General features: G+C 40.4%; 1 protein-coding gene across 4 annotated transcripts in view; it reads right to left on the bottom strand.

The window, feature by feature from the left end:
- Positions 1-26,289, bottom strand: part of UNC13B (unc-13 homolog B) — a 191,954-nt gene that overhangs the window by 61,363 nt on the left and 104,302 nt on the right. For all 4 annotated transcript variants that reach the window (XM_090132344.1, XM_090132343.1, XM_090132342.1 and 1 more), the window contains 5 exons: positions 22,139-22,217; positions 20,411-20,485; positions 19,713-19,932; positions 11,194-11,421; positions 10,752-10,893 (listed from right to left, as the gene is read on the bottom strand). In XM_090132344.1, coding sequence (XP_089988470.1) covers positions 10,752-10,893; positions 11,194-11,421; positions 19,713-19,932; positions 20,411-20,485; positions 22,139-22,217 — 744 coding nt within the window. The remainder of the gene's footprint in view (positions 1-10,751; positions 10,894-11,193; positions 11,422-19,712; positions 19,933-20,410; positions 20,486-22,138; positions 22,218-26,289) is intronic.

A 26,289-nucleotide genomic window follows, 5' to 3' on the forward strand; every position in this document is an offset into this window, starting at 1 on the left:
TAAGGACATTTCCATTACAAATAAGCTTACTCTTTGTTGAACCTGCAGGCTTCAGTCTAATGCACAGGCAGAATTTGCAGCCCCCTGTTTTTAGGAGCTCATATGCCTTTTTCAGATGCAAACAGGCTCCTGGATGTCAGAAGTGGGTGGAAGGACCTTACAATAGGAGCTTTGCTCATATACAGGACATGCAATACAACAAAGCAATTTGAATGCTTGCATGAGACCACAACAAGGGTGATTACTCACCATAATCACTACAAATGCCTGCTCTCAAGGAAATAAAACCTATGAAAACCGTCAACTTCTGTTGAAGGCCCATTTTCCTGCCTTTTTAACATTATGTGCTGCATCTGTTGCTAAGCAACAGCAAGAAGGAAGAAATGGGTCAGAAGAGATCTGCCAAGCCTGGTCAATAAGATGTGGCAGTGATTGGTATTTGAATGCTCCCTACCAAAAAATCATTTGGGCTCCTATGGCTGCTATTGTGATACTCAACAGCTTAACAAACATCCATGCAGCTTCTAAAGATTTTTCCAGCAAAGACAGATATCTGGGAATGACACTATGAAAGTTAGGGGCAATTCCAAGCAGCTTTGATCACTGCAGAAAGCATTCCTGCTCCCTTCCTTTTCTGTGCAATCAAAGCTGTATTTAGAGATCAGATGAAAGAAGGTTCAGTGTTTTTCTTTTTCCTCCTCCTCAACTTCAAGGATATCTTCCTTTGATAAAAATATGCACCAAATGCACACAAGCTGGGAATGCTCAGAATGGTGCTCTCTGTAAGCTCCCAAATTTAACTGAGCATATTGCTTTATCTACCAGCAACACCGCACAAGTGCATAAAAGAACTCCTCTGCTCCTGACACAGTGCAGTAATGTACATCTCAGCATTACCCTAGCCTCAGTGTTCAGGACACGGTTACCTAAAAACACAGATTGGTACACAGTGACATTTACAAAGTACCTGCAAGTTAACTCCTGACTTCTTCAAATTTCAACTTCTGGCACTGCAGCTCTTCATCAAAACAGCTTTGATCTTATTTTTCTTTGCTACCAGTGGTGAAAAAATGGTTCTTTCCTTTACAAAAACATTCACTGTTAAGCTCTAAATCTACCTTATGTCCAATTTGCATTGTCCTACACTTCTCAAATGGCTATCATCCTTTGCTTGCTCTGCAGCAGAGTAACTCACTGCTAAGAGCCACAGGAAACTTCCCAGTCGCATTTACCAGACTACTGAATTTTCTACTTTACTGCACTTTTCTCTTTTGTTTTTAGGAGACTGCTCAACTTGTATTCCTTATGCTGATCCCATGCCAGAGAGAGTGCCTTATCACTCACTGACAGCAGCTCAAATCCTTAGGCTGGTGGCTTACCCATAAAATACCTCCATTAAGTCTGTAGAAAACACAGTTCTTGCTTTCAGAGAAGATAGATGTGTCAACACCAGTTCACATTCCAGAGCACACCCCAAACAGAACCACGTACACTGAGTTACTTGATTTTAGATTACAACAATTTTTCTATCTAATGTGAATGAGGAAAAGGCTGCTGATGTAGTCTACATAGGCTTCAGCAAAGCCTTCAACACCATCTCTCATGGTATTCTTCTGCAGAAGCTGGCAGCCCATGGCTTGGACAAGTACACTCTTTGCCAGGCAAAGAACTGGCTGGAGGGCCAGGCCCAGAGTGGTGGTGAATGGAGCTAAATCCAGCTGGTGACCTGTCATGAGTGGTGTTGCCCAGGGAGTTGGTACTGAGGCCTGTCCTGTTCAATATCATTATGGATGACTCAATGCCCTGGATGAGGGCATAGAGTGTACCCTCAGTAAGTTTGCAGATGGCACCAAGTTGGCAGGAAGTGCAAATCTGCCTGGGGATAGAAAGGCCCTACAGAGGGATCTAGACAGACTGCATCGCTGGGCTGAAGCCAATGGGATGAGGTTCAACAAGACCAAGTGCCACAGCAACTCCAGGCAACACTACAGGCTTGGGGCAGAGTGGCTGGAAGACTGTGCAGAGGAAATGGACCTGGGGGTATTAGTCAATGCTCGGCTTACTCGGTTCACTCCGCTCTTGTGAGGCCCCATCTGGAGTACTGTGTCCAAGTCTGGAGTCCCCAGTACAAGAAAGACAGGGAGTTGTTGGAGAGGGTCCAGAGGAGGGCCACAACGATGATCAGGGGACTGGAGCACCTCCCCTATGAGGACAGGCTGAAGGAGCTGGGCTTGTTCAGCCTGGAGAAAAGAAGGCTGCGGGGTGACCTCATTGCAGCCTTTCAGTACCTAAAGGGAGCCTACAAACAGGAGGGAAATCAACTCTTTGAAAGGGTGAGTGACAGCAGGACAAGGGGAAATGGTTTTAAGCTGAGGGAAGGGAGATTCAGGTTGGACGTCAGGGGGAAATTCTTTACAGAGAGAGTGGTGAGGTGCTGGAATAGGCTGCCCAGAGAGGTTGTGGATGCCTCATCCCTGGAGGTGTTCAAGGCCAGATTGGATGGGGCCCTGGGCAGCCCGGTCTAGCATTAGGTGGGATGATTGGTGGCCCTGCATGTGGCAGGGGGGTTGGAGATTTGTGATCCTTGAGGTCCCTTCCAACCCTGGCGATTCTGTGATTCGGCTGAACATGAGCCAGCAGTGAGCCCAGGTGGACAAGAAGGCCAATGGCATCCTGGCTTCTATCAGAAACAGTGTGGCCAGCAGGAGCAGGGAAGTGATGGTCTGTGTATTCAGCCCTGTTGAGGCTGCACCTCTAGTACTGTGCTCAGTTTTGGGCCCCTCCCTGCAAGAAAGACATGGAGGCCCTGAAGTGTGTCCAGAGACCAGCAACAAAGCTGTGAGGGGTCCAGAGCACAGGGCTTATGAGGGGCGGCTGAGGGAACTGGGATTGTTCAGACTTAAAAGGACGCCCAGGGGAGACCTTATGGTTTATGGAACTTCCTGAGTTGTGGCAAGCTGAGTGTTGGCCTTTTCTCCTATGTAACTAGCAATAGGACTAGAGGGAAAGGTCTCAAGTTGCATCAGGGGAGATTCAGGTTGGATACTTCTTCTCTGAGCGAGTGGGGAGGCTCTAGAATGGGCTGCCCAGGGAGGTGGTGTGGAGTCACAGTCCCTGGAGGTGTTCAGTAAACATTTACATGTTGAGCTAAGGGACATGGTTTAGTGGGATATATTGGTGGTAGGTGGATGGCTGAACTGGATGATCTTGGAGGTCTTTTCCAACTTTGGTGATTCTGTGATTCTTATAAAAAACGGCTCCTCATTAGTGAGTGTAATATAACTCCCCAAATTTTGCCATCAAGTTCTGTTGGCTGAAACTTTCCCCTTAGTTACTACAAGAGCTGGCAGATTTCTAAAAATGCCTGCCCCACTTCTTGCTAGACTTCTATGAAGGCTGATTTCCTAATGATCTGCGTGCACACAAAAGTCTGCCCAGCCTCCCACAGGTCAGCTCCCACAGCTTTCCAAAGAAAATGCAGACAGGGGGAACACTCTGTGACCTCATTACAGGAAAGAAACTACCGAACATGTTCAGATCCATTTCAAAGCGTGAGGGGCTGGAAACCAGGTTCTCTTTGTTCCACGACTCAGAAAATGACTACTTTTCCTTTTGTATCTATATTCTTCTGATATTTGCAGTGGTGACACTTTATATAAAGAAGTTACTTTGATACTCCATGGAATCAAATAAAGAAACATCTTCAGGAAGCAGCACACAAAATCTGCAAGAAAATAAAAATCGGTACTTTCCATGAAGATTTTTTTTTCTGAAGCAGAAATCAGCAGAGCCGGGTTCTGCTGACTTGCTCTCTGTTCCACACTCTACCTCCATGTCTCCTTCGCACACCTCCGTTGCCCCAGCCCCAAAACAACAGTTTACATACATATCCCTTGCACTGGCAACATCCTATCTGATCCCTTCCCATTCCCAGCAAACAACATGGCTGAGGAGAGGCACGCAGAGCCATTGTTAATTCTGATGTGATCAGAATTATGTGATCATGCTGACACACAGAGTAATTAATGTACTGATGGTTAAACAGAACAAGCAATTCTTGAATTTAATAACTGGTATCCATCTATTCTAGCTCCAAGTTACATTAAAATTGTAGGATGTGATTCTTAGCTTTGAGAGCTATGTCTGCCTTGAAAGGTTGGCCAAACAAGCTCAAAAGATGTCAGGAGTCTGGGACAGGACGGCATATGTCTCTTTGTCCTCCAAAAACGCAGGGAGAAAGAACAACAAGTTTCCAAAAATGATGCTAACATTTTCAAGCCAGTGATTCACATGTTAAGGTGGAATAAAACAATGATATTTGTGCTGAATTTGTTAGCTCTGTGTGCTAAAATTTGCAGGACTTTCACTCAATCTCCAGACTACAGGAATGCAAAAGGAAAATGAAGCTGTAAGCCCCCTGAAACTATGGTGTCAATGAAAAACAAGGAAAGTTCATGAAGCCCTACCAGAAATTGTTTACAGTTGTTTAAAGTTTTGGTTGTACATGTTTACATGTCTTTATCTACATGTTTACATGTCTTTATCTACATGTTTACAGTTGTGGTTGTAACAGTTTACAACCACAATACTGTGTCCAGTTTTATGTAACCCACAAAAAAGATAATAAGCTTAGAGAAAGGAGAATGCCAAAACAAAAACCTGTAAGTTTCCAACACCATTAGCTCAGGATGGTGAATCTTCATTGGAGAAAGAGAGGCTGATAAACATCCATAACGGTTTCTGAAGGCCCATTTGTGTCACATCTTCATGGACATTTCTTCTCAAACAATTTCTCAACTCAGTTATCAATGTGTTAACCCTGCAGGGCACACCCAGCCCTCAGTTTCATTCCACTAATACTGCCACTAGACACAGCCTGTCTATCTCTAAAACGCACTGCATAGATGCGTGAGGTGGAAAGCCAACACGGTTATATTATTCAACACATCCATTTCACATAAAGACATTAAATTATGATGTTTTCTCATATTTTCAGCCTGAAGAACAGTAGAGCCCAGAGGCCCCAGTGTAATCATGACTGCTGTGTGCTTGACAACTCACAGAGAGGAAGACTGCCGCCACTTTGTAGAGCTGACAGGCTAATAAAGACAAAAAGCAAGAAGCAAGCATCACAAAAGCAAATAACTGAAGCGAGGGAGCAGAGGTATCCACAGAATTTTGCAGATTTAAAAGTAGGTCAAGTCAAGCCCAGACTGAAGTAGTTTTGCTGTGCCTTGAAATTAGAAAAAAAATATTTATGATTCAAGGAGCCTGGTGAATATTTATATGGCCATGTTCTACAAGCAGGTTCCCTTTTGCATAGTTGCAGATGCAGCATTCAGGAAGAGTGTGTGAAGTTCCATCTCTGGTGCAGAGGACACTTTGTGCAAAGGTAGAAACAGGCAGAAAGTACACAGCAACTTGCAGAAGCAGTGATGAGTGCAGGAGGTGGGAAAATGCACAGGACAGAAGAATAGGACAGCAAAACTTTAGGACCTGCAATTATTTTAGCTTCTGAGGAGCAAAGCTCCAAAAAAAGCAAAAACATTTTTTAGAAAATCAGGAATACTTATTGGAATCAGTATGAGAAAGCCCAAAAAAGTTATAACAACAGGCACAGAAGGAGCAGGACCTCGGAACAGTCATCCTGAACCTAGAGGCGGCCTACAGGAAGACTGGAGGGGTACTCTGTCAGGGAGAGTAGAATCACAGAATGGCTTGGATTGGAAGAGACCTCAAGGATCATCAAGTTCCAATCCCCGTGCCATAGGCAGGGCCACCAGCCTTCAGATATGGCACTAGACCAGGCTGCCCAGGACCCCATTCAGCCTGGTCTTGAACACCGCCAGGGATGGAGCCTCTCTGGACAGCCTGTTCCAGCACCTCACCACTCTCTTGGTAAAGAACTTACACCTGACATCCAAACTAAACCTTCCATCCCTGAACTTAGGGTAATGACAAGACAAGGAGCAATGATTTTCAACTAAAAAATGGCAGATTTATACTAGACTTCAAGAGGCAATTTTTCATTTTGAGGGTGGTGAGGCGCTGGCACAGACTTTCCAGAGCAGCTGTGGTGCCTCATCCCTGGAGGTGCTCAAGGCTGGGCTGGATGGAGCCTTGGGCAGCCTGAGCTCGTGGAGGCAACCAGCCATGGTAGCAGTTGGGTCTGGATGGGCTTTAAGGTCCTTTCCAACTCAAAGCACTCTGTTTCTATGAAAATCTAACAGAATTGGTGTGGTTGAAAAGGCAGGAAGGTTTATGCGCAAATCAGATGGAAGTGTCTTGAAATGGCAATGTCCAACTGGCTGCTCTGCTGAGGCCAGCATCAATGGAAATAGAAGGCAGAAAACTTCACAGAACATTATTCTTAAATAATGCCAAGTCTCCTCTATTAGGGGGAAAAAAAGACAGCAGAGAATACACTGAAAGCAAAATCAGAGCTGTCAGAGAACAATGCTAAAATCCTTAGTTTATAAGTTCAGCATGATAGCACAAGAATAGGCTGCTGAGATCTAGTTGTTGCTGTCTAAGAACAAAGACATAAATTTTCTGTTCTTACTAGCATGAAGCTCATTTCTTAGGGGAACAAGTACAATTATTTTGCTGTTACCCAACGCTATGACACTGACTGCACAAATTAATTGTGCACTTTTCCTAACTACAAAGAGCAGAGAGTAATTCTGAGCCTTACATCCTTAGCTATATTAACACAGCTTCCCCGAAAGTGCTTGCCACAAGACATCAACTCTACATTCAAATTTAAGTTTCTCATCAGTTACTGAGCAGGGACAAGCAGGATTTCAACAGATTGTCCATTTGCCCCTATCAGGCAATGAACAAAGGAGTCTGAGGATGCAGTTACAGTGACACGTACAAACATGGTGGTCTCCAAAGGTGAAGACTGAAAAGCAACTTTGGAACAGAATCACACAGCAACAGAGACTACTGAAAGAAGCTGGGCTTGGTAACAGACTCAGCTGGTGAAAGGAAAATTGAGCAACAAAATAGAACACTTTGGGTGACAGCACGGTGTCTAGCTATGCAAAAGCACCATTCCCAAAGGATTAATGCAAATGTTTATCACCGTTGGCTCTGCATGTCCTAGTAAAATATTGGTCATCTGCTGGCAGGAGGTACTGCATTTACTTCAACTCAGTTAGTCTTCTGCAGTGAGAGAATAAACGTGCTTCTTGCAAACTGCCCACTGACAATGCAATCTGTTTAAAGGCAGTGATTTCACACCCACCATAAACGCCTTGAGAAAAGATATATTCAGACAATACAACTTCAAGGAGATATTACTTTAAAATGAGTGAGTCATTTCGAGCCTAAGCCAAGAAACATAGCAAAGTACTGTTTGAATCCACCATCCACTAGTGCTCATAGTCAAGACCTGGGTGTTTCCTGAGAAAAACTGATACAGACTACCAATCTCCAGCTGAGCGCAAAGCTCTCCATTTAGAGCAGAAGTCTGTCCTGTTGTCAAGAGTTCATTTTCCTAAACAATGTCTGCTACGGTAATTTGTTCAAATGGATGCTCAGATTCAGTCTTCACCAAAAAAGAAAAAAAATTACCAGAAAGTCTGTACTTTCCACTGATAGTCTAAATTATATCTAAATGGAGAACTAAAGTCTTGTCTTAATTGCATTAAATACTGTAAAAATATCTTCCCTCTCATATTACTGGACTGTTTCCTAGGGAAACGAGTGCTCTGCAGATTTCTTTTCAATGCTTCTTCATTTCAACAGTCTTAGTGAAAAATTAGAGATAGATAGAGAAACCCAAACCAACTGCCATTCCTGGAAAGTCTGCAGACATCTAGCTCTCAAGTGCCAAACAACACAGGTAACTCAGCACCAACTGCAGGTACAACACATGTTGTCCAGAGTGAAGGGCAAAGGAAGAAAACTCAGGGCACAGAAGCCAGGTCAATGCAGCAAATGAAGCTACCTTTTAGCTTACTCAATATAGCTACAGGAAAAGAGCCTGGATTACAGGAGTGGAATGTAAAATCAAGAGAAGCACAATTCATTAATGCATGCTGACAGAACATCTTTTTTTTTTTTATTGCAGCAATTGCTGAAGTCACCTATCAAGCTTCATCCTCCAAGCACCATTTATGCAGTCTTAGCAGCTTGCCTGCAAAGCTTTGAACTGAGCAAAAAGAACACCTCCTTACATTTTTATAGGTCTTCACATTCCAATGAAAGATGTAAAAAATTCTTTGTAACATGTTTCCTAAAGCTAAGGATGAAAATATACAAAAATATAATATTCAGAAAGAAACAAGACCTGCAAATTCCTTGTTTAAGTGATGAATATGTTCCAAGAACCACTCATTAATCTAAGCAGATGCCCATAGGGACACAGGCTAGTAACGACCTAAATAGTGCCTATAATGAAAACCTAGAGTCTTTTTTTTCAACCTTGTCCTTTCTAAAATACAGTTCTAAATCAGGACTTCCAAATTGGGTCAGCCCTACCACAATTTTTTTTTCCCATGAAAATATATGGAAAACAAAGTCCTATCTAAGGAGATGTATTTAAGTTAATATACTTTTACAGACATCACTGTAAATAAGCACAAATAAACTATTTCAAATAGGTCATTGCAGCCTTAATTAAAAGAAAAACAATATATATTTAAACTGCTTTTAGTAAATTTTATAGAGTCTGTAGAAATAATGGTATTATTCAGCTGCACAGAGTCTGCTTCAGTTCGTATCACAGATTACATAAACAACACTATGACAACTGATACCTATGGGTTTCCAACTCTACAGCCAACCTTTGAAAAGATGCCAGAATTGTGACTGCATAACAGACACTGGGCATCTAATAGACATCAGCTACAAACAAGTCTGTCCAGCAAGCCAAACAGAAAATGAACAGTGATAGCTAGCCATACTTTACCTACTGACCTAACTGTTCTCTACCTGTGTATCTTGCAGTAATTGAAATATTTAAGTGTTTCAAACATCAAACTTTTCATATGTAAGGTAGGCTTTTAATACCTACCAGGACACCTTTCTCCCACTGTAACAAGTGAATGTCATTCTGAAAAAACAACATACACATCCTCGACACTCAAAACTGTGGATCTTTGGATTGTCTTCACAGTCTCTTCTAAAAAAGCTTGGCAAGTAATGGGTATTTTTGGCCTGCATATGTTGATTTAAGTTTCCATTTGATTATGAAGGGGAGAAGATTTCAGCAATTTAAGAGTTGTAAGCTGAAAAAAGATCCATAAATGAAAAAAAAAAAAAAAAAAGGAAAAAAAAAAAACGAAAGAAAAAGAAAGATGTGCATGTAAAAGACCAGTGCTGCATACAGCATATGGTGAGCTCTGACGTGTACCAATAAAAACACATAGATGCCAGTACTTAAAAGACTCCTGCAATAGATCTTGTTACAGTAATCATTTCCTTCACCTCCTTCTGCTATTAAAACAGCCACCTAGGCATAGGCAAGACATAAAGTAGCATCGACTCTAATGCCCAACAGCATATTATCTGCTGAATCACAGATACAGTGATAAAATCTAAACAGTGGTGTTAAAACTGTGACATTTATCACGTTGCACTATCTATCTTTAAACACAGTATTTGTTGAAGCTCCTAAAATTAGAAGGGAACACACTTCAAATACCATGGTAACTGCTTGGCATGATAAATCAAGGTCCTTAAGGATCCCACACAGACTTACTGCTATTGTGACTAGACTTAACCAAATGGCACCTAAGTGTACTTGTCTACATTCTGAGCAGTAATGTCACCTTGGATTAAAGTAAGGATAAAATGAAAGGCTTGCTTGCTCAAAATAGAGATGAGATTTTTCTGACGTTAATGAAGTACTTTAAAAATAATTTTGTTTGGCCTGTGCATGGTAAAGACAAAGCTGGGTTGACAAAAGCTTGATTCTAAAGCATAATTTCAGTATGCAGAGAGCTCTCCCCATGCAGTTTCAAGAAAAAGAGTGAAGAAAAACTAAGAAAGGGAAGGTATAAAAAAAAGCTTGCACGTTAAAGAAAATAAACATGTTTGGGGCTGAAAGAGATTACCCAGAATCTAAAGAATCTACTTACTTGCTAGATTTTAGATTTCCCTTTGGTGTTATCATGCATTCAATGATAAATGGAGGATACTGTTTACTTATTCAATAAAAGCAGGATGGAAAAATACTCTTCAGCTTTTAAAGCATATTTGAAATCGTGCCTCTAGCCCTTTTTTTTTCAATTCAGATGTGGATATGTTGCTCATCTTGAAAGTAGATAATCCCTCGAGTTACTATAACATTGATTTTCCAAAAGTAAAGAGAGAAACTGGTAGTGTCACAGGCAAGTGACAAACAACTTTCTTTATCCTCTATCGGTTGTACAACAGAAGTAGGTCACAGCAGTAGGTCACAGAAAGTTTGCTTAGCCTTTTATACAAACATCACTCTTTCATCTTCCAAATAATTTTGAAAGTACATCTATTCTCCAGGAACACAAGCCACCAAGTTAAAGATTTTCCTTTCTTTAGCTCTCTATAGAAACATCAATACAAAAAGGCTCACAGACCAGACAATTTATATATACAAAATTAAGAAAGATGAGGTAGACATCTGTGCATTATGCACACTGTTACAGACATCAACTCTTCAAAACTGTACATAACACCAAACAGAAGGGAAACCTCATACAGTACAGGCAGTGTGGGAAAGCACAGATCATACAAACAGGCAAAAAGGAGGTGAGAATACTTACAAATAAAACTTCTCTTCCCAAACAGGATTCAAATTCCCAAAAATTGTTTTTGTCCTCTTCTTTGTTTTACCTACTTGAACAGTTACATACGGATCACTGGAACCAGTCTTGTCTTTGGCCTGTAGACCCTGAGCACACACCACTGGAAGGAAAAGAGAAAGGTCACCACCCTCCAGTAACACAGTGTGTCCATGCAACACGTGAAGAAGCAGGTAGCTCAGAATGTCCGGAAAAAACAAACAAACAAACAAAAAACAACACTCATGAGAGCTTTTCTGATGAGCCTCAGCTCACGGTGCATTACAGTGTCTGGGGTAGGAGTACCTGTCTCAATTTGCTACATGAGCAGAAAGAGATACAGTTCACAGAAGCCTGTTCTCTCTAGCTTCAGACCAACTCTGTCTTAGGTACTCAGACAGAACCTGTGCCTCCTTCCTCTCACCTGTGATTGTAATCTTTGCTGACCATTTTGAGGTGCCATCGAGCACGCTCTGTTTCACTGTCTTCATTTGCTGAGCATGTGTCAATTTGCTCTCACAGAACACATCTCTGATCAAATCAAAGATCTCTGGCTTGTTCCGCTCACGGATTTTCATGCGATCCTTCATGGCCATGATGAAATTCTGGGTTCGATCCTCAGCTCCATGCTTTGAGCTCTTCTCCGCTGCTCCTGTGCATCAGAAAGTAAAAAAGAGACATCAGAAACATGCAAACACAGAAAGTCGTGCTTCACTGATGAATAAGGATGACAGGATCAAAGCCACAATTTATTTCACATGATGCCTCTTGCTATTGGCATTTATGGTCAGCCCCCCTATTTTAACATACACAAAAGAAAACCTGAACCAGTTGGAGCTGGATGGAGATACTGCAAGGGGAGTGCCTAGACTGGATCTAGGTTACTCTCCTTACAGCAGGCTTGAATTCTATACCTTTGCAGCTGAGAAAGACCCAGAAGAAAAGCTCTAACCATAACAGCAGACATCAGCATGTCCCCACTTCTCATCACCTTGCTTTGAATAAATAGATCCCTGCTTGGGCAGGTGGTTAAGAGGTTGACATTGATCTTTCACTACAAATAGTAATCTGTAAGCTTGTCTAAAGGCTGCACCTCAGTACCAAGAAAGGGAAGAGATGGGCCAACAGTCACCATTTCTTACTGATGTGCTCTGCATGGCTTCCCATTCAGCACAGAGTCACTGTACACAGAATCACAGAATGGCCAGGGCTGGAATGGACCTCAAGGATCATGAATCTCCAACTCCCTGCCACACATGCAGGGCACCAACCTCCACATTCAATACTCGACCAGGCTGCCCAGGGTCCCATCCAATCTGGCCTTGAACAGCTGCCTTGGAGTTATCCGGAAAGTCGTCAGTCCACAGAACTGCAGTCTTAACTCTTTAATTACCCGTGCTTTACATGATATTATGATGTGGAATACCAATAACAAAGTCAACAGTGAATGGTCTATTCTTCTACTTGGAATAAACATCAAGCTGGAGGTATTCAAAGCGCTTCTCTGGATCGCCTTCTTTTTTAGTTTATTTCACTTGTGAGGAACTAGCCCAAACTGTAGTTGTCATACATAATCCAAACACCTAGAAGGTAGCAAACTCAATAGCTAAAACTTTGGGCCATCGTAAGAATGGGGCACAAGTACAGCATCTAGCAGCTGGAAGCATGAGAGGCAGGAGCAGGGGTCTGTACTACATGGATATTAACTGGAACTAGATAACAGAGGCCTGTGGTCCGTTGCATATTACTTACAAAATTTAAAAGTTCATATCATTCCCATTCAGTTTTGACATCTTCTGTTAGAACTCAGCCATAGACTGTTGTCTTATGTTAATACAGGCACTGACATGAATTAACAGGGCAGACAAACCAGTGTGTGAAATGGAATGGAAGAACCAAGATTACACACAACCTCTCTACATACAGTCTGCGTTTACGACCTTAAACCAAGACAAAACTTCTTCAAACACTTTCAGATGTATGATTCAGATTAGTTTATTCATTAGTTTTATATGGTAGATTTTTCTGGGATAACCTAAACTTTGTTTTAGAAAAACAATCTTGATCCAGGTGTTAATCAAATATGAAATTACCTTAACAATATGTACTAAAGCAAATGCTAGTCTGTGCAAAAGCTGCTGCTATCAGTCACAAAGAAACCAAAATCTGTTTTCCTCTAAAATAAGTAGACAAATGTGTTACCTGGGAGAGCTACCAAAAGTTAGTATTATTTTGCATGCGTTGGAGTTTCAACAGTTAGTGCACACTTGTAAAGAACCCCCAGCAGTACAACATAACAGGAACCTTGTTAGCAGGCTCAATCAGGTGCCTAGTGACAAATGCTGCCTAAAGATATCCATTTCTAGGACCTTCAATCTCACATCTTTTACCGTTACTAATTCAATAAAGAAACAAAAACTCAATTATAACTTCCACCATCCCAGTGGAAAAGAATAAAAACACAGTCTGGAACAGACTGTAATCACTGAAGTTTCAGAATTTCATTAAGGACACTGCACAACAAGCTACACTATTCAAGATTTGAGTTAAAAAAAAAAAAAAAAAGCCATAAGTTTGCATTACCTGATAATTATTTTTTCATTTTACTTGCCAGAGGCTCAATGTTCAGTATTTTAGTTAGCACAATAAAATGTATCTCAGAAAAATCCCCAGAGTTTTCTATTGTTGGCTTAAGATGAAATGAAATCAAAATACTGGAATTAATTACACAGTCCCTGCTGTCCCCACTCACCAGAGAAGAACTAACATCACCCAAATTGATGTTTTGTATCAGACAATCATCCAGCTGTAGACCCAACATTTATTAAAGGAATATAGAATTGAAATGATACCAGGGGCTATACTTTGAACTTCACTTCAGATAAGAAATGCTATTCATCTTTAACAGAAGTAGGTCTTTTGGGGAGGGAGGTGGACCTGACACAGGATATGAAGAGCTACAGAAACCATGAAAGGCCAAACTGAATAAGTTGTCCTACCTACCTGGAATCCTGAAATGTGTAATGAGCTAAAGAAACCCTGTCCTGCCCTTTCTGATTTTATGGAAATTGAGAATCAAATTAAACACTAAGAGCTTTAGTCATGCATTAGTGGAGTGCTCTATTTCAGAAACATTTTCTAAAGAAATTATTAGCCAGGTAGCTTGCAAATATCAATGCTTCACTGTCTGTCACAGAGATGGTCCCAGAATTACCACAGTTTTGGAGTGGCACTGGTCTGCATTATTGCCTTAATGCAAGCACCCCATTCTTACTTGGCTGGAAATGGATTGAGAGAATTTTTTCTTAAATCCTCATGGCACGTACAAACACAACGCACATTGCTATACTGCAAGGCAAAAGGTGTTTTCCCTGCTGCTGAACTTGGATTGTATGCATTCATTCAGCTGCAAAAAAGCATTTTGACAGTGGCTTAGCCTTTAAAGCAGTTCTGTAAGTGGCAATAAAAAGGCAAGGGACGATATAAATACCATGTATAGACATGTACGATGTCATATAAATGGCATTGGGCATTCCTTATCTCTTCCTCCCTAGGAATAAATCACAAGTCAATTTATAACAGGAAACAGAAAGCAAATAAGACTATATTGGGACCGGTATTGATACAGCTACTAGTAAACTGCCAGTGCTGTTATCTTATGCTTTAACAGGAAAAAGTCAAGAAACTGGCAGGATAGAAGACAGCTGTTCAGTAGGTGGATAATGCTTAGAAATTATATATTCCTGAAACTTAAAATAGATATTCAAGTTTCAAATAAAGGTATCCTTCCTCCTTCTGTGCAAATATTTTCCTGCATAGCATTCTGGAAGCAAACAAGCATTCATCACCATGCTGTCAAATCATCATTCAAGATAGAAGCCAAGATGATTATCGCAAGAGCGACTTCTCGCTCTCACTAACAGTCCACTCACAGAGCCAGGCTCTGGAATGCAATCTGTTCAAAGGGTAACAGAGAAGTTTCTCATCCAAAAACCAACAAACAGGCCAGGCTTCCAGTTCTGAGTCAAAAAGCTCTAAACAATTCCATCAGTGCACCACAGCCCCAAGCTAAACCAAAACCAAGTGGGGCATTGAGTACCGCAGCCTCGTATGTGAAGTTCTCCACATTCGTCATGCTAAGATACAAAAAAAAGCACTCTTATGGCTAACCATATTCACGAAGAAGATTTTACACTCAATAGTGGTTTGAAGTTTGAGATCTCAATTCCTCATTTTCAAGATCTCCAAAGAACAAGGCTCTGATATCCTAGGGCAAGTTATTTTCTCAGCTTTAACTATAATTGACTGAGGACTTAGACTAGCAGCTCTATAGGAAAACAAGACATACATTTGCAGAAGCTTTTCAAACACTAGCACAGAACTATGCTTCTTTTTGTCAGTATCATGCTAGTATAATTCCCTTCTTTCCACCTTTTTCATAATTCTGCCTACTTCTCAAAATCTATTTCTTGGCTTCCTACACATCTATCATCCTCTTCGTTTGATATTAACATTTCCCAAATGGTTGAATTTAGCAGCATACTGGTGCCCAGGGCAAGAGATAAAAGCCCCCTTTTTCCAAAAGCTTTACATGCTATAAGAATTTTAAACCTCTCTATTTAATTCCAGTCAAGTAAGAAAAGAAGCGTACCCATTCAGCACAGATCTCAAGTACCTCCAAGGATAGGTGGAGGATAAAAAAGAGCACATCTAGAACAAGTATTTAGCATCTTACAATGAAAAGGTAAGTTCCCCATCAACAGATTAATACCTTCACAGTACCTACTGCAGAGAAATTTATATTTTTAATCCTCTCAGAGTAACAGCGTGATGCCAATAGTGCCATAAACCTCATGGTTGCAGTGTGCATGCCACAGGTAATTCCAGCTTATTGCATTTCAAACACTGCCATTTCGGGGAACAGTCTTGCTGAACTGAATTGCAAGGCATGTCCCACCACATAGTACTTGAAACAAAACTGAAAAGTGCTGAATCTTAAAAGCTGGGAGACTAAAAGTTGCAGTTTTTTGCTTTTTGATCTTAAATAAAATTTAGACAAAAAGATTTACACCCCTCATCTCTGCTGGGTGTAGTGCATGAGATGCTGCCTGGAGCAGGAAATGCACTCTAAAAACATTCTTAATTGCCACCCAGACAACAAAGGTTTTGAGGCATTCCTAAAAACATCATGAGCAAATTAGTTTCAACTGAGAAACAGCACCCACAAAATGAATTTTGTTTCAAACTGCTGAATTTGAGTATTCTGTCACAACAGACCCACACATTTGTTGATGGTATCAGATACTCAGTTCCTTAAAATACAGACGGTAAGAAAAAAGCCTGAGAAGAAATACCCGAGCTTAATTCGCATAGACATGGGGAAAGGGATCCAGATACTTCCCAGAGAAATGCACTCAGGCACAGAAGATTGATAAGCACCACATCCTGATTCTAAAGACTCAGGCATCTATCAAAAATTTTGAAGTATAAACAATGGATTCATATTTGTGACCAGTCTGAAAATTCATTTTACTCCAACACAACATTTTCTGGAAGACCTGACAGGAGTCAAATGAAGATATATCCCGAGGTATCAAGGCATAACCAACAGAACTGTACTTGCTATCAGTCTGGAAATTCATTTACTCTTCCAGTACAACATTTTGAGGAAGTCAACATAGGGTTAAGTGAAAATACATCCTGACAGCATAGACTTTTTGTGGTTTGTGTTTGTTTTGTTTTTATTGCTAAAAACAACAACAACAAAGCACCAGCAGCAGTAAAACATTTTTAGGAAGAAAACTCTTCTGAGTTCAAGAAACTTCAGTCTCAGACTTACTGAATTTCTAAACTATTGCTTAGGCCTCTATGTTTTCAAACTCATAATAAAAAACTAAATAAATTTTCCATTTTCTTCTGGGCTTGTAGGTTTCATTGAGAGGAATTTTAGCTTGACCATGTCAAAACAAATATCAGAGTTTCCTGAAAAAGCCTCATAATGGGCTTCTAGCATTAATAATATTTGTTTCCTCAGCCCAGCTGTACATCCACATATCAGACCCAGTACTTCTTAATTTCCCACACTACCATTCCTCTGCCTTGTAACTATGCAGCTGACATCTTCAACTTCCATGATGTCTCCACCTTGAATAACAACACCATCTACATCCACACTGGTAGCCCTGGTTCACAGTCTCTGTATCTCCCTTGTTCCAATGCTGGACAGTTTTCAAGCATCTCAGCATGTGAAGTTTAGTGTGTTTGTTTTTGTTTCATTTGTTGCTGGATTTTGTTTTAGCTCTCTGTGTTCTTCACCAGTTTTGAGCCCAGTACACTCTCCATGCTGGAGTATCTTGTTTACATTTTTGGAGTTTACATTTTTAAAGAACAAGTGCAAAGCAAATATCTGCAATCTTATGAATAATAAAATCAAGATCTTACAACTCTGCTGTATCTGAAAAGTGGAGCTGATACCAGATGTTACTATGTCCTACTGAAGAGTACACAGACTCTTGTTATCATCACATCCCAGAACCCACTGTACAAAGGGATTTAACTCCAACCAGAGATTAGATAAACTGCTCCCATGGTTATTCCTGAGGCTTTTCCAGAGTCTCCCTGTTCTCATCACTGAAGTCTCCTACATTCCACCCTTAATTGTCTTAAAGCAAATTTATTCAATTTTGTATTTTGTAAGCAGTATGTTTAAACAGACCATCTTCTCTGCTTTTTATCTCCCTCTTCCTCACCATAGTTCAGGCATAAGTAAGTTCAAACAAGGATTAAACAAATTCAGTACCATCACTGCCAGCCATTAGGCACAGCATCTACTGATCAGAAAGTCGTTAAGTCATGGAAGGTAGAAAAAGTAAAGCAGAATCATAGGAACTCTACACTGTGTGTTTAATGCCGCTGTTTTGGGGTCCATCACGTCCCTTCAATAGGGTGACATCAGGACATACTCCATATGGCTGTTTTTCATTTCCTGAAACAGTATAATCTCTGTCTTCCTCCTGCCCAGTGCTGCCAAGCCCCTCTTTGGAAAGATTAACAAGCAAACTCATACCACCCTATCTCAAAGTGCTCTCACACATTTTCCCCTTCACATTTGAACTTTGCCCAGTATCTGTCCCACTCTGAAGTCCTTCTTGCACATAATTGCCACAGCTGCCCTCTGCAAAAATATACTTCCTTGTAGTCATTAATGATTTCTCAAATTTACTTCTCCTTCTGTTGTTTTTAACTTCATTACTTCTCCTCTGACCAGTTTTGTGCCTGTTTCCTTGCTGCTGCTGGTGCAAACTCTATTTTCCTCTACTCTCAATAGCATCTTCCCACACTGAGATATCACAGCTTCATTATGACATGGCATTATCTAGGATATGCATCTGAACTAAGCCTAGGTACACATATTAGCAACTTTTCGTACTGCAATTCACCATTTAGTATTGTGAATCCAATTGGCACTCTACATCAGATTTTGTCATAAAGATGAGTTATGGCTTAGCAAATTCTCTCAAACCAAGTGAAATCTAGCAGCCCAGTCCTCAGTCACAAAATTATCACAATAAATCCAAGCTGTCTATGATACAATTGCTTGAACAGCACAAACTATGAAGATCACATTTGCAGCCCTTAGAGAGGAATCTAGGAATGCTAAGTAACTGAGGAACACAGGTGTATCACCTGTATCAGCTAAGTCTGACAAATAAAACAGTAAATAGTCCTTCTCCTAACTATGACTTAATACTCCATGCACATCCAAAATACAAGCATTAATAACTGTTTAGGATGCCAGGATAACCCATAAACATGTGACCTATGATTCACTGGCATCCCTTGCTGGGATATTAGTTACTTGGCTTTCCCAAATAACAGGTACAGCCTATGATTCTATATTCCTGTAACTGCTGACGTGGATCTGCAATAAGCTGGTTTCTACTTCACAGAATTTTCTGAGTCCTTATGACTTTTTCCATCAAATTGGAATAAGAAAACAGAGGGTGAATAGAAGAAGCCCCACCTCCCTACTCAAGATTTAACACTTATAGTGGAAGTTTATCACGTCTTATACAAGATACATAAGATATGTCTAGATATATTCGTATAGATAACTTGCTCTCAAACATGAACATATAATTGAGAACAAACAAAAATCTGACCAGTCCAGATGCCAAGTGGATAGTTTAAAAAAAAATCAGATCCTTTTAAGTTTCTCCGTTGTCTGTGTCAGGGCTCATTTATTCTGCAAAGTCATAGTTCTTTGCCTTCTTTGAAGAGGGCTCAATTTTGAACACTGTAGAAAATCAAGACAAGCAGAAATGCAAGTAGGAATGTAAGATACAGCCCAGACACTTAAACACTACTTATTATCTAACCCTTCATCTGTCTTTATTCAGTACCAGGTCTCTAAAGCTATTCAGCTTCAAGGCACTCCTATTCAAATGACAAAATGCCCTGCCAATCTGCACTTGACGAATCCTACCTAAATTCATGGATGGTAATCCCTAAGCAGGAACTCACTAGTGCTCTGGAAAGCTTAAAATATACCTTATCACAAGCTGAAGGTTTAAACAAACAAACTGCCTGAGATACCAGGGCAGGAAGGACAGGAGAAATCAGGATACTCATCTTAGTAGCCTACCCATCCAGTACACAGACTATCTTCTGTGTAGGATATGACAGCAAACATACCATCTGAGCTGATAAACAGAGATTAAACACATTATGCAGGTTAAAACAAACAAAAAATAAACAACAGGCTGATGGGGATATGTTTAGCCTAATGACATCCTTACAGAAAATATACAGTTATTTTAATAAACACATCTTCACTGATCACTGAGGTATCACATACGTGTTTAGGAAAGCTCTTGTAACACCCTTGAACAGTCATTTTTAACTGCACCTCTCATAACAGGAAGCAGCAAAGCAAGTACTCACTCTGTAAGCAGTCAGCATTGAGCAAGTCTTGGCACTTCTCATGGCACTTGACTCCACATTCAGCGCAGCGCATTCCCTGCCGTGCAATACCCCACAACAGCCCCTCACATTCATAGCAGTAGGTAGGAGTTGTGGCTGTCCATACTTCAAAGTTGTGTGGGGTTGTACAAGAGATAGGGTAAATTAAGGCTTGCAAGGTCTTCTTATAGACATGAGATTTCTGAAAGACAAGAACACACAAAAGCCAACATCCAGGAAGGTGACTAAACCTGCTGTTGCTGGTTATTACACAGCTGTTAGGGGAAAGGCATGAGAAGTGCAATAAATCTACACATCTTAAGTAGACAAATCTATCACAGTTTTCCAAGTGTAAGCAGAAAATCCCCCTGCAAAAATGTTTCTCTAGCCGTTTAAAAGAAAGTAAGTGAGATGGAAGAAATGAATTACAATTTCTGGATGAGAGATACCTTGCATGAAGCAAGTTTCACATGCTGTCTCCCACAGTACATAGCTGAGAGGTTTGTATTTTTCAGGGACATATAAGACATGTTAAATTTTATTTGTTACGTTTGTTTTCTGTAAACAAATGATGTGAAGCTTCACATCTATATCTTTAGACTGTAAAGCTAGCCCTGCATTGCAGAGAACCAATTCCCCTTACAATGCATTAACATGATCTAAACAGCTCTCCCACTTACCAGCTCTTCATCTTTGAGAGATGTTCTGGTGGCCATTGCTGAGGTAATTCCGGCTTTCCGGGACTGAACCAGTGACTACGGAGGAACAAGGTTTGTTACTCACTGCCCATATTTAAAAATCAGTGGTACTACATACCCAGAGATGTGAGCCTGCCATGCCAGATATCAAGCCAGCATCTAATACATTCAAATTGCCTTCTTAAGCGACACTGCTCACACTGCACATCTCAGAAGTCAATGCATACTTTGAGAGACCTCCAAATTAATTTAATCTGCATACAGGCAGTCACACTGTGAAAAACTTTTATTTTATTCTCTGGCAAGAACTGTCAATGAAAACTGGGCTCACCTCTCCACATCTGTGCTCTGCTAGCAATGGTAACACTGTTATTGTTTAAGATAATTAATGAGGGATTGTCTTCTATATTTAACTTCACTTGTAAACAAAATGAGGTTTTTGTCAGGTTTAAAACTTACACAACACTCCAAAATATGACAGCGAAAGAGACACAAATAAGATAAAGAACAAGGAGAACAAGTCTGAATGTGCTGGTGAATCACATTCATTGGCCATCACTGAATACAATGAACAGCATTTCTACCACAAGACTTCCTCCTTCACGCCACAGCAATGCTGTTCTCCAGCCCTGAGCAGCACAGACCCCATCTTTGCAGCTCCTAACACTGCCATACACAGATGACAGCAGAGAAAGCAATTAAAATCAATAACACCTAATTTAGAATCATCAAACTTTATCAGAAATCTCCATTTGTCCTCTGATTTATGCCATTTGAAGACCAACCAAAACAGTTCATTCCATCAGTGATGTATCAGGACAGAGTACTTAATATGCATGCACTGCAGTGCTGTAGGTTCAAAATTAAAAGCAAAAAAAGTGAAGGGAAGGTAAAATATTTTGTTTCTGGTGAAGACTTCATGGGTAGTGTTTAGCTTCACTTACCATGGCCTACGGAGATAGTGAATGAAAGCATTCAAAGGAAGCAACACAAGTTAATGCCATCATTGCACAGATTTCAAAGATGCAAGCAGTTAGTAAGACACACATTATGCTTCCCATGCATAAGCTGGCAGAGAGAACTGTATTCATCTTTTCACAGGAATTACAGGATACAGAAACTTTGGTCTTTCATTTGTTACAGCGTTTCTCCCAACTATGAATGTGCTGTATGTACTGAATAAGCAGCCAACAGAAAGCCATTTGTCCCACTGAAGCCTTATTTCACTGTATCACACAAACAAAGGCAACTCGTCTTCATTACTTGTTTGATTCTTGTGCTTCCTCAGTGCAGGAGCCTACTGGCAATGCTGCAAATTACCTTAAAAAATTCAAGCATATTATGTTCATTTATCTACCCTCTCAAATTCCAACTTGCCAGACCTCAGATAGACATCATAACTTTCCACAAAGTATGTGACTTTTAGGAAAATATATTTAAAAAAATCCAGGCCTAAACTTAATCCAATCTTCTGAGTACAATAAAAAGGAAAACAAATATGAAAAACACTCTGCCAAGTGAATGAAACACTGTATGAAAACATGCCTCGTTCTCACTCAGATGTTTCTAACTCCCAAACGCTTACTGTAAGAATTAATTTAACTAAGCAGGAAACTTACAACTTCTTCAAATGACAATGAACGTTACCATATGTCAAAAAGTAAAGCTATTTGCCACTATCGACTGCATGGCAGAAGAAAAATCTCTTACCAGATCACTGACAAGTGGAATTGGCTTTTTTTTGCGTAGATCAGGCATGCTGTCAATGCCATAGAGACCACCTGCAGGCCTGGAGATTCAGGAGGAAAAAAAAGGATTAAAAATCTCAAGAGCAGTAACAGACAGTAAGCAGACGACCAAAACCCTTTGTTAGATCATTAGCCTCCTTGCCAATGTAATAGTTAATGAGGAAGAATCGGTTCACTTTAAATGAAGCAAACCAATGTTGTTAACACACAAGCAAAAGAGGAAGAGAGGAAGAGAGGGAAGAAAGGAGAAGAAAGGAGAAGAAAGGAGAAGAAAAGAAACAGATGTTAAAAGAAGGTTAAAAAAAAAAAAAAAGGGAAAAAAAGGGAAAGAAAAAAGGTCATTTTCCTATTCTCAGTACTGGGGGTCACAGCTAACATTAAATAAACTGTTTATGCTTGCAGGGTATCCACTGCTTTGCAGTGGCTGCTGCTGGCATGCAAAGGTGGGCTTGCTCCCACAGCTTCTGTGAGGCAAAAATCCTTATCTGCCAACAGAACCAGAGATCTATGGGAGTGGCTCATACACAGTTTACAGCCTTTCTTTACCCTCTTCCTTTCAGTTTGATTCTTTTAAGGTTTTTTGGTTGATGGTTTCTTTTTTTAGCATGGGGGAAATGTGTTACTAGAAGTCAGCAAGAACTGAGATGATACTTCAGAAAGCATAAATCTATAGCATAAATATATAGTATAAATTAAGTATGTATCATTTGCATATGCAACTGTCTAGATGTTTCTGCCCTGTGTTAGTGGATGGGAGGGAGCATGTCAAAGTGGCTCAGCCCAGAGCCAGGACACTGCTACCTCTCATCAGACTGCAGGCCAGAGCGTACTCAGCCCCAGGCCTAGAGTCCCAGCTCCTAGAGGAAAAGCCTGACATCAGAGGAGAAAAAAGTCTATTTTTGTTTTTTTAAAAGCGCCCATTCCTGCTGCTTGAATTCAATGAGTTGAAATCATTCAGGCCTCTATGGACAAGAGCTGCCATTTGCTGGTAGAAATGGTGGGGGAACAGCAGGGCCTCTGGCCCAGCAACACTCAGCCTACAGAAATAAGATGTGCTAGTCTCCTTATTTCCTGATGAGCCAGCCTGAATAACTGTAAACGAATTGGCTGCGTAGTATCACACAGACATACACTTCTGCTTGAAGGCTTGATGATTTAGCTCAGACGGGTTTGGCAACATGAACAGTATGTCTTCTGAGGCCTTCTCCTTGGCTAGCAGTGCAAAGAAACCTTTCACCTCTCCATCCTCACTCATTCATCTTCACTCTGCACCATGCTGGTGCATCCTTTTGCAGAGGGGTGGTAAACTGGTCTCTGTAAAAGGGCCAGTGCCTTTAGCCTGCACATTTTTCTGATTTGTATGCCACAGCTAGCCAAAATGATTTAAGACACCGCATCTACTAGAAAAGACACTGTGGGACAGTGACATTCCTCATCTAAAAGATGCATACACAGCTACGCTTTACAAATGATCTAGGAAGCCTGATTTCCACTATAAATTTGCATATGCCATGAAAAATGGTAGGCTGATCAGGTACAACAGGGAACCCATCTTCTGTGGGCAAGCAGGACCTACTCTCATCCCCTTTCAGTAAATTCAGAACGTCAGAAAACAGGAAACACTGGGAAAAGACTAACAATGTCCAAATCCATGTAACAGCAGGCATTGATAGGGTGGGGAAGGATGCTACTGCACAGCCTAGCACAAGACTGTGTCAAAGGAGGGAAAGACTTAAATATAGTGACATGTCAGGGTGCTGTTATGGTGAAACTGACTTTTCTGACTGTGCGTAGGAGGGTGACACATCTGATCCATGGCTGAGCTGCCAGCTGCTGCCAGATGAATAAGTCTGGTGAGAAGGTGAGCAACATGAACCTCGCCTCTGCGTGCAACATCAGGCTTATGTGTGCTGTGCATGGTTCTTTGTGCTCCTTCATAATGAATCAAACCCAGTCACAGACCACTATGCCACTCAGGCAGCAAAATGTGACCGTAGATACTGCAGCTGGGAACAGGAGACTAACTCAGGCACGAGAAAGCTGCAGATTTATAGCATTTCAGTTAGTTTAAGCTGCTGGAGTCTCCAGCAAAAAACAAAAAAGGGTTCTCTAGTTCAGGAAATCCCTACAGCAAGGCCACATGGCGTTTTTACTGAAAGCTATCCTCATTTCCAACATACAGTTACAAAAAAAAACTTTTGCTCAAGTTACACTACAGTAATCCCCTCTGACTTAAAATAGAAAAATCTGACCCAAATCAGAAAATAATAAATATATGCATAAGAACTCGGTAGTCTTGCTGAGATCAAATAAGAGTTTTATCTGTTGCTATAGTGCTAAAAAACACTCTTTGATCCTAGCTGGACTATTCTGGGGTGAAATGGGTGTCACAGATGACTATTCAGATGATGTCAAAAATTCCAGAATTATCTAAATCACAGTGCAGTTTAATTTAATGCTGACTTTCAGGTCAAAAATTTGGGTCAAATCACCAGAACAATGAAAGTATCTCAAAAACACAAAGGAGAGTCTGTAAGAAGAAGAGCTATGACAAAATAGTCACAAATAAAAGTCCAGAGTCAGTGCCTCTGCTAAAGTTAACAGCGTAGCTGGGAAATAACAATTCCTTTGTACAGGATTTCCAGACACATTTCTTGTTGGTTTTGTTTTGTTTTTCTAATTCAATTGAAAGGAAACTGTGACTCTAATCAAGGGGGAAAAAAAGAATACTAAAATTGTATGTTTTATAAATTCAAGATGAGCCTAAACAAGTTATTGTACTTGAGAAACATGTCTAGTTGCAACCCAGCTTGTTGCAAAATATTTATGCCAGACTACTGTTTTTCCACCTGTAAAATAAGATAATCACTTATAAAACAGACTGGCAGAGAAGAAATTTGAAAGGTGCTTGCAATTTTCACAGTGGAGAAGTACCCTAATACCTAGTTAGTTAGTTGGTTAACTAGTTATGCTCAGACAACCTGCTTTTTGCTTGCTAATTTTCAACAATTCTTAATTTTCAAAATTACTTAACTTGTATTGTCAGCTACCCCAGTCTCTCTGTTCTAGCATAGTCTCTACTTTGCTTAACAAAATCAGTGTTTGCACAGACAAAAGTATTGATCGTGCTTCAAATATGTACACCATGGATTCATATGTAATAGGATGACTCTCCTCTGCAAGTATATAATATTTGTAGCATTATTATGGAGTGCTATATTGGGGAGTGAATAGCATCTCTGTGTGAGAACGTGATTTGCAGTACTAAATAAAATATACAGATATGAGACATTACGACCAGAAAATGTTCCTTAATACCAATTGTACTTTTATTTTTTAAAGCTGTATTTCCAAAGGCAGTGGTTACAAACAAGAAGATTCTCTTGCATTATGCTAAAACTGTAGACAGCTTGAAGCAAGTATTCACCACTTAATATGACCTTCATCATACAGATGCTTATATTAAATCTTGAAAATTTAACGGAGCAAAGATTGTTTGCGATGACAGAAGATGACTGCTTCCTTCAAAGGACAGAACTTCTCTAATCTTCTAAGGAAAGAAGAACTCTGAACCAAAGTGCTTTAATGTATACTGTGACTAATTAATCCACAGTATGTCTTGCACAGGAATTAAATGTTTGCCACCCATCCCTTGCATGCAGGGATAGAGTGAGTAAGCCCAACTTTTGTCAAAACTACATTAGCCAGTTTATTTCATTATATCTAACACAGAAGGGGAAAAACTTACAGACAAGAGCAAACATGGCCTGACAAAACTAGAACTGATACAACTGATGTTAAGTATTTCCAACTGCAGTTGTGCTCATCTTTCAGGCTAGGTAAAATTTTTGTGAGAATGATCCAGCAAACTCAGCACGCTGGCTCCCTGTTAAAGCTGGAAAAGCTGCTGTTTATATTTAGCACAAATCACTGTCTCCTGCTCCTGCTAATTGCCAGTTCTCCAGCAAAATCTTGGGCTCCTTAAGTAAGAATGGGGTTGCTAGGCAGCTCCAGGCATCTGCAGGTGTGGAGGAAGCTTTGTGGGAATACCAACATTACAGAACAAAGATTCCAAAAGCAGAAAACCATATAATGAAGCCTCTGGTTTAACTT

This window comes from Phasianus colchicus, chromosome Z, assembly GCF_987193195.1.
Source record: "Phasianus colchicus chromosome Z, bPhaCol1.hap1.1, whole genome shotgun sequence".
NCBI lineage: Eukaryota > Metazoa > Chordata > Aves > Galliformes > Phasianidae > Phasianus > Phasianus colchicus.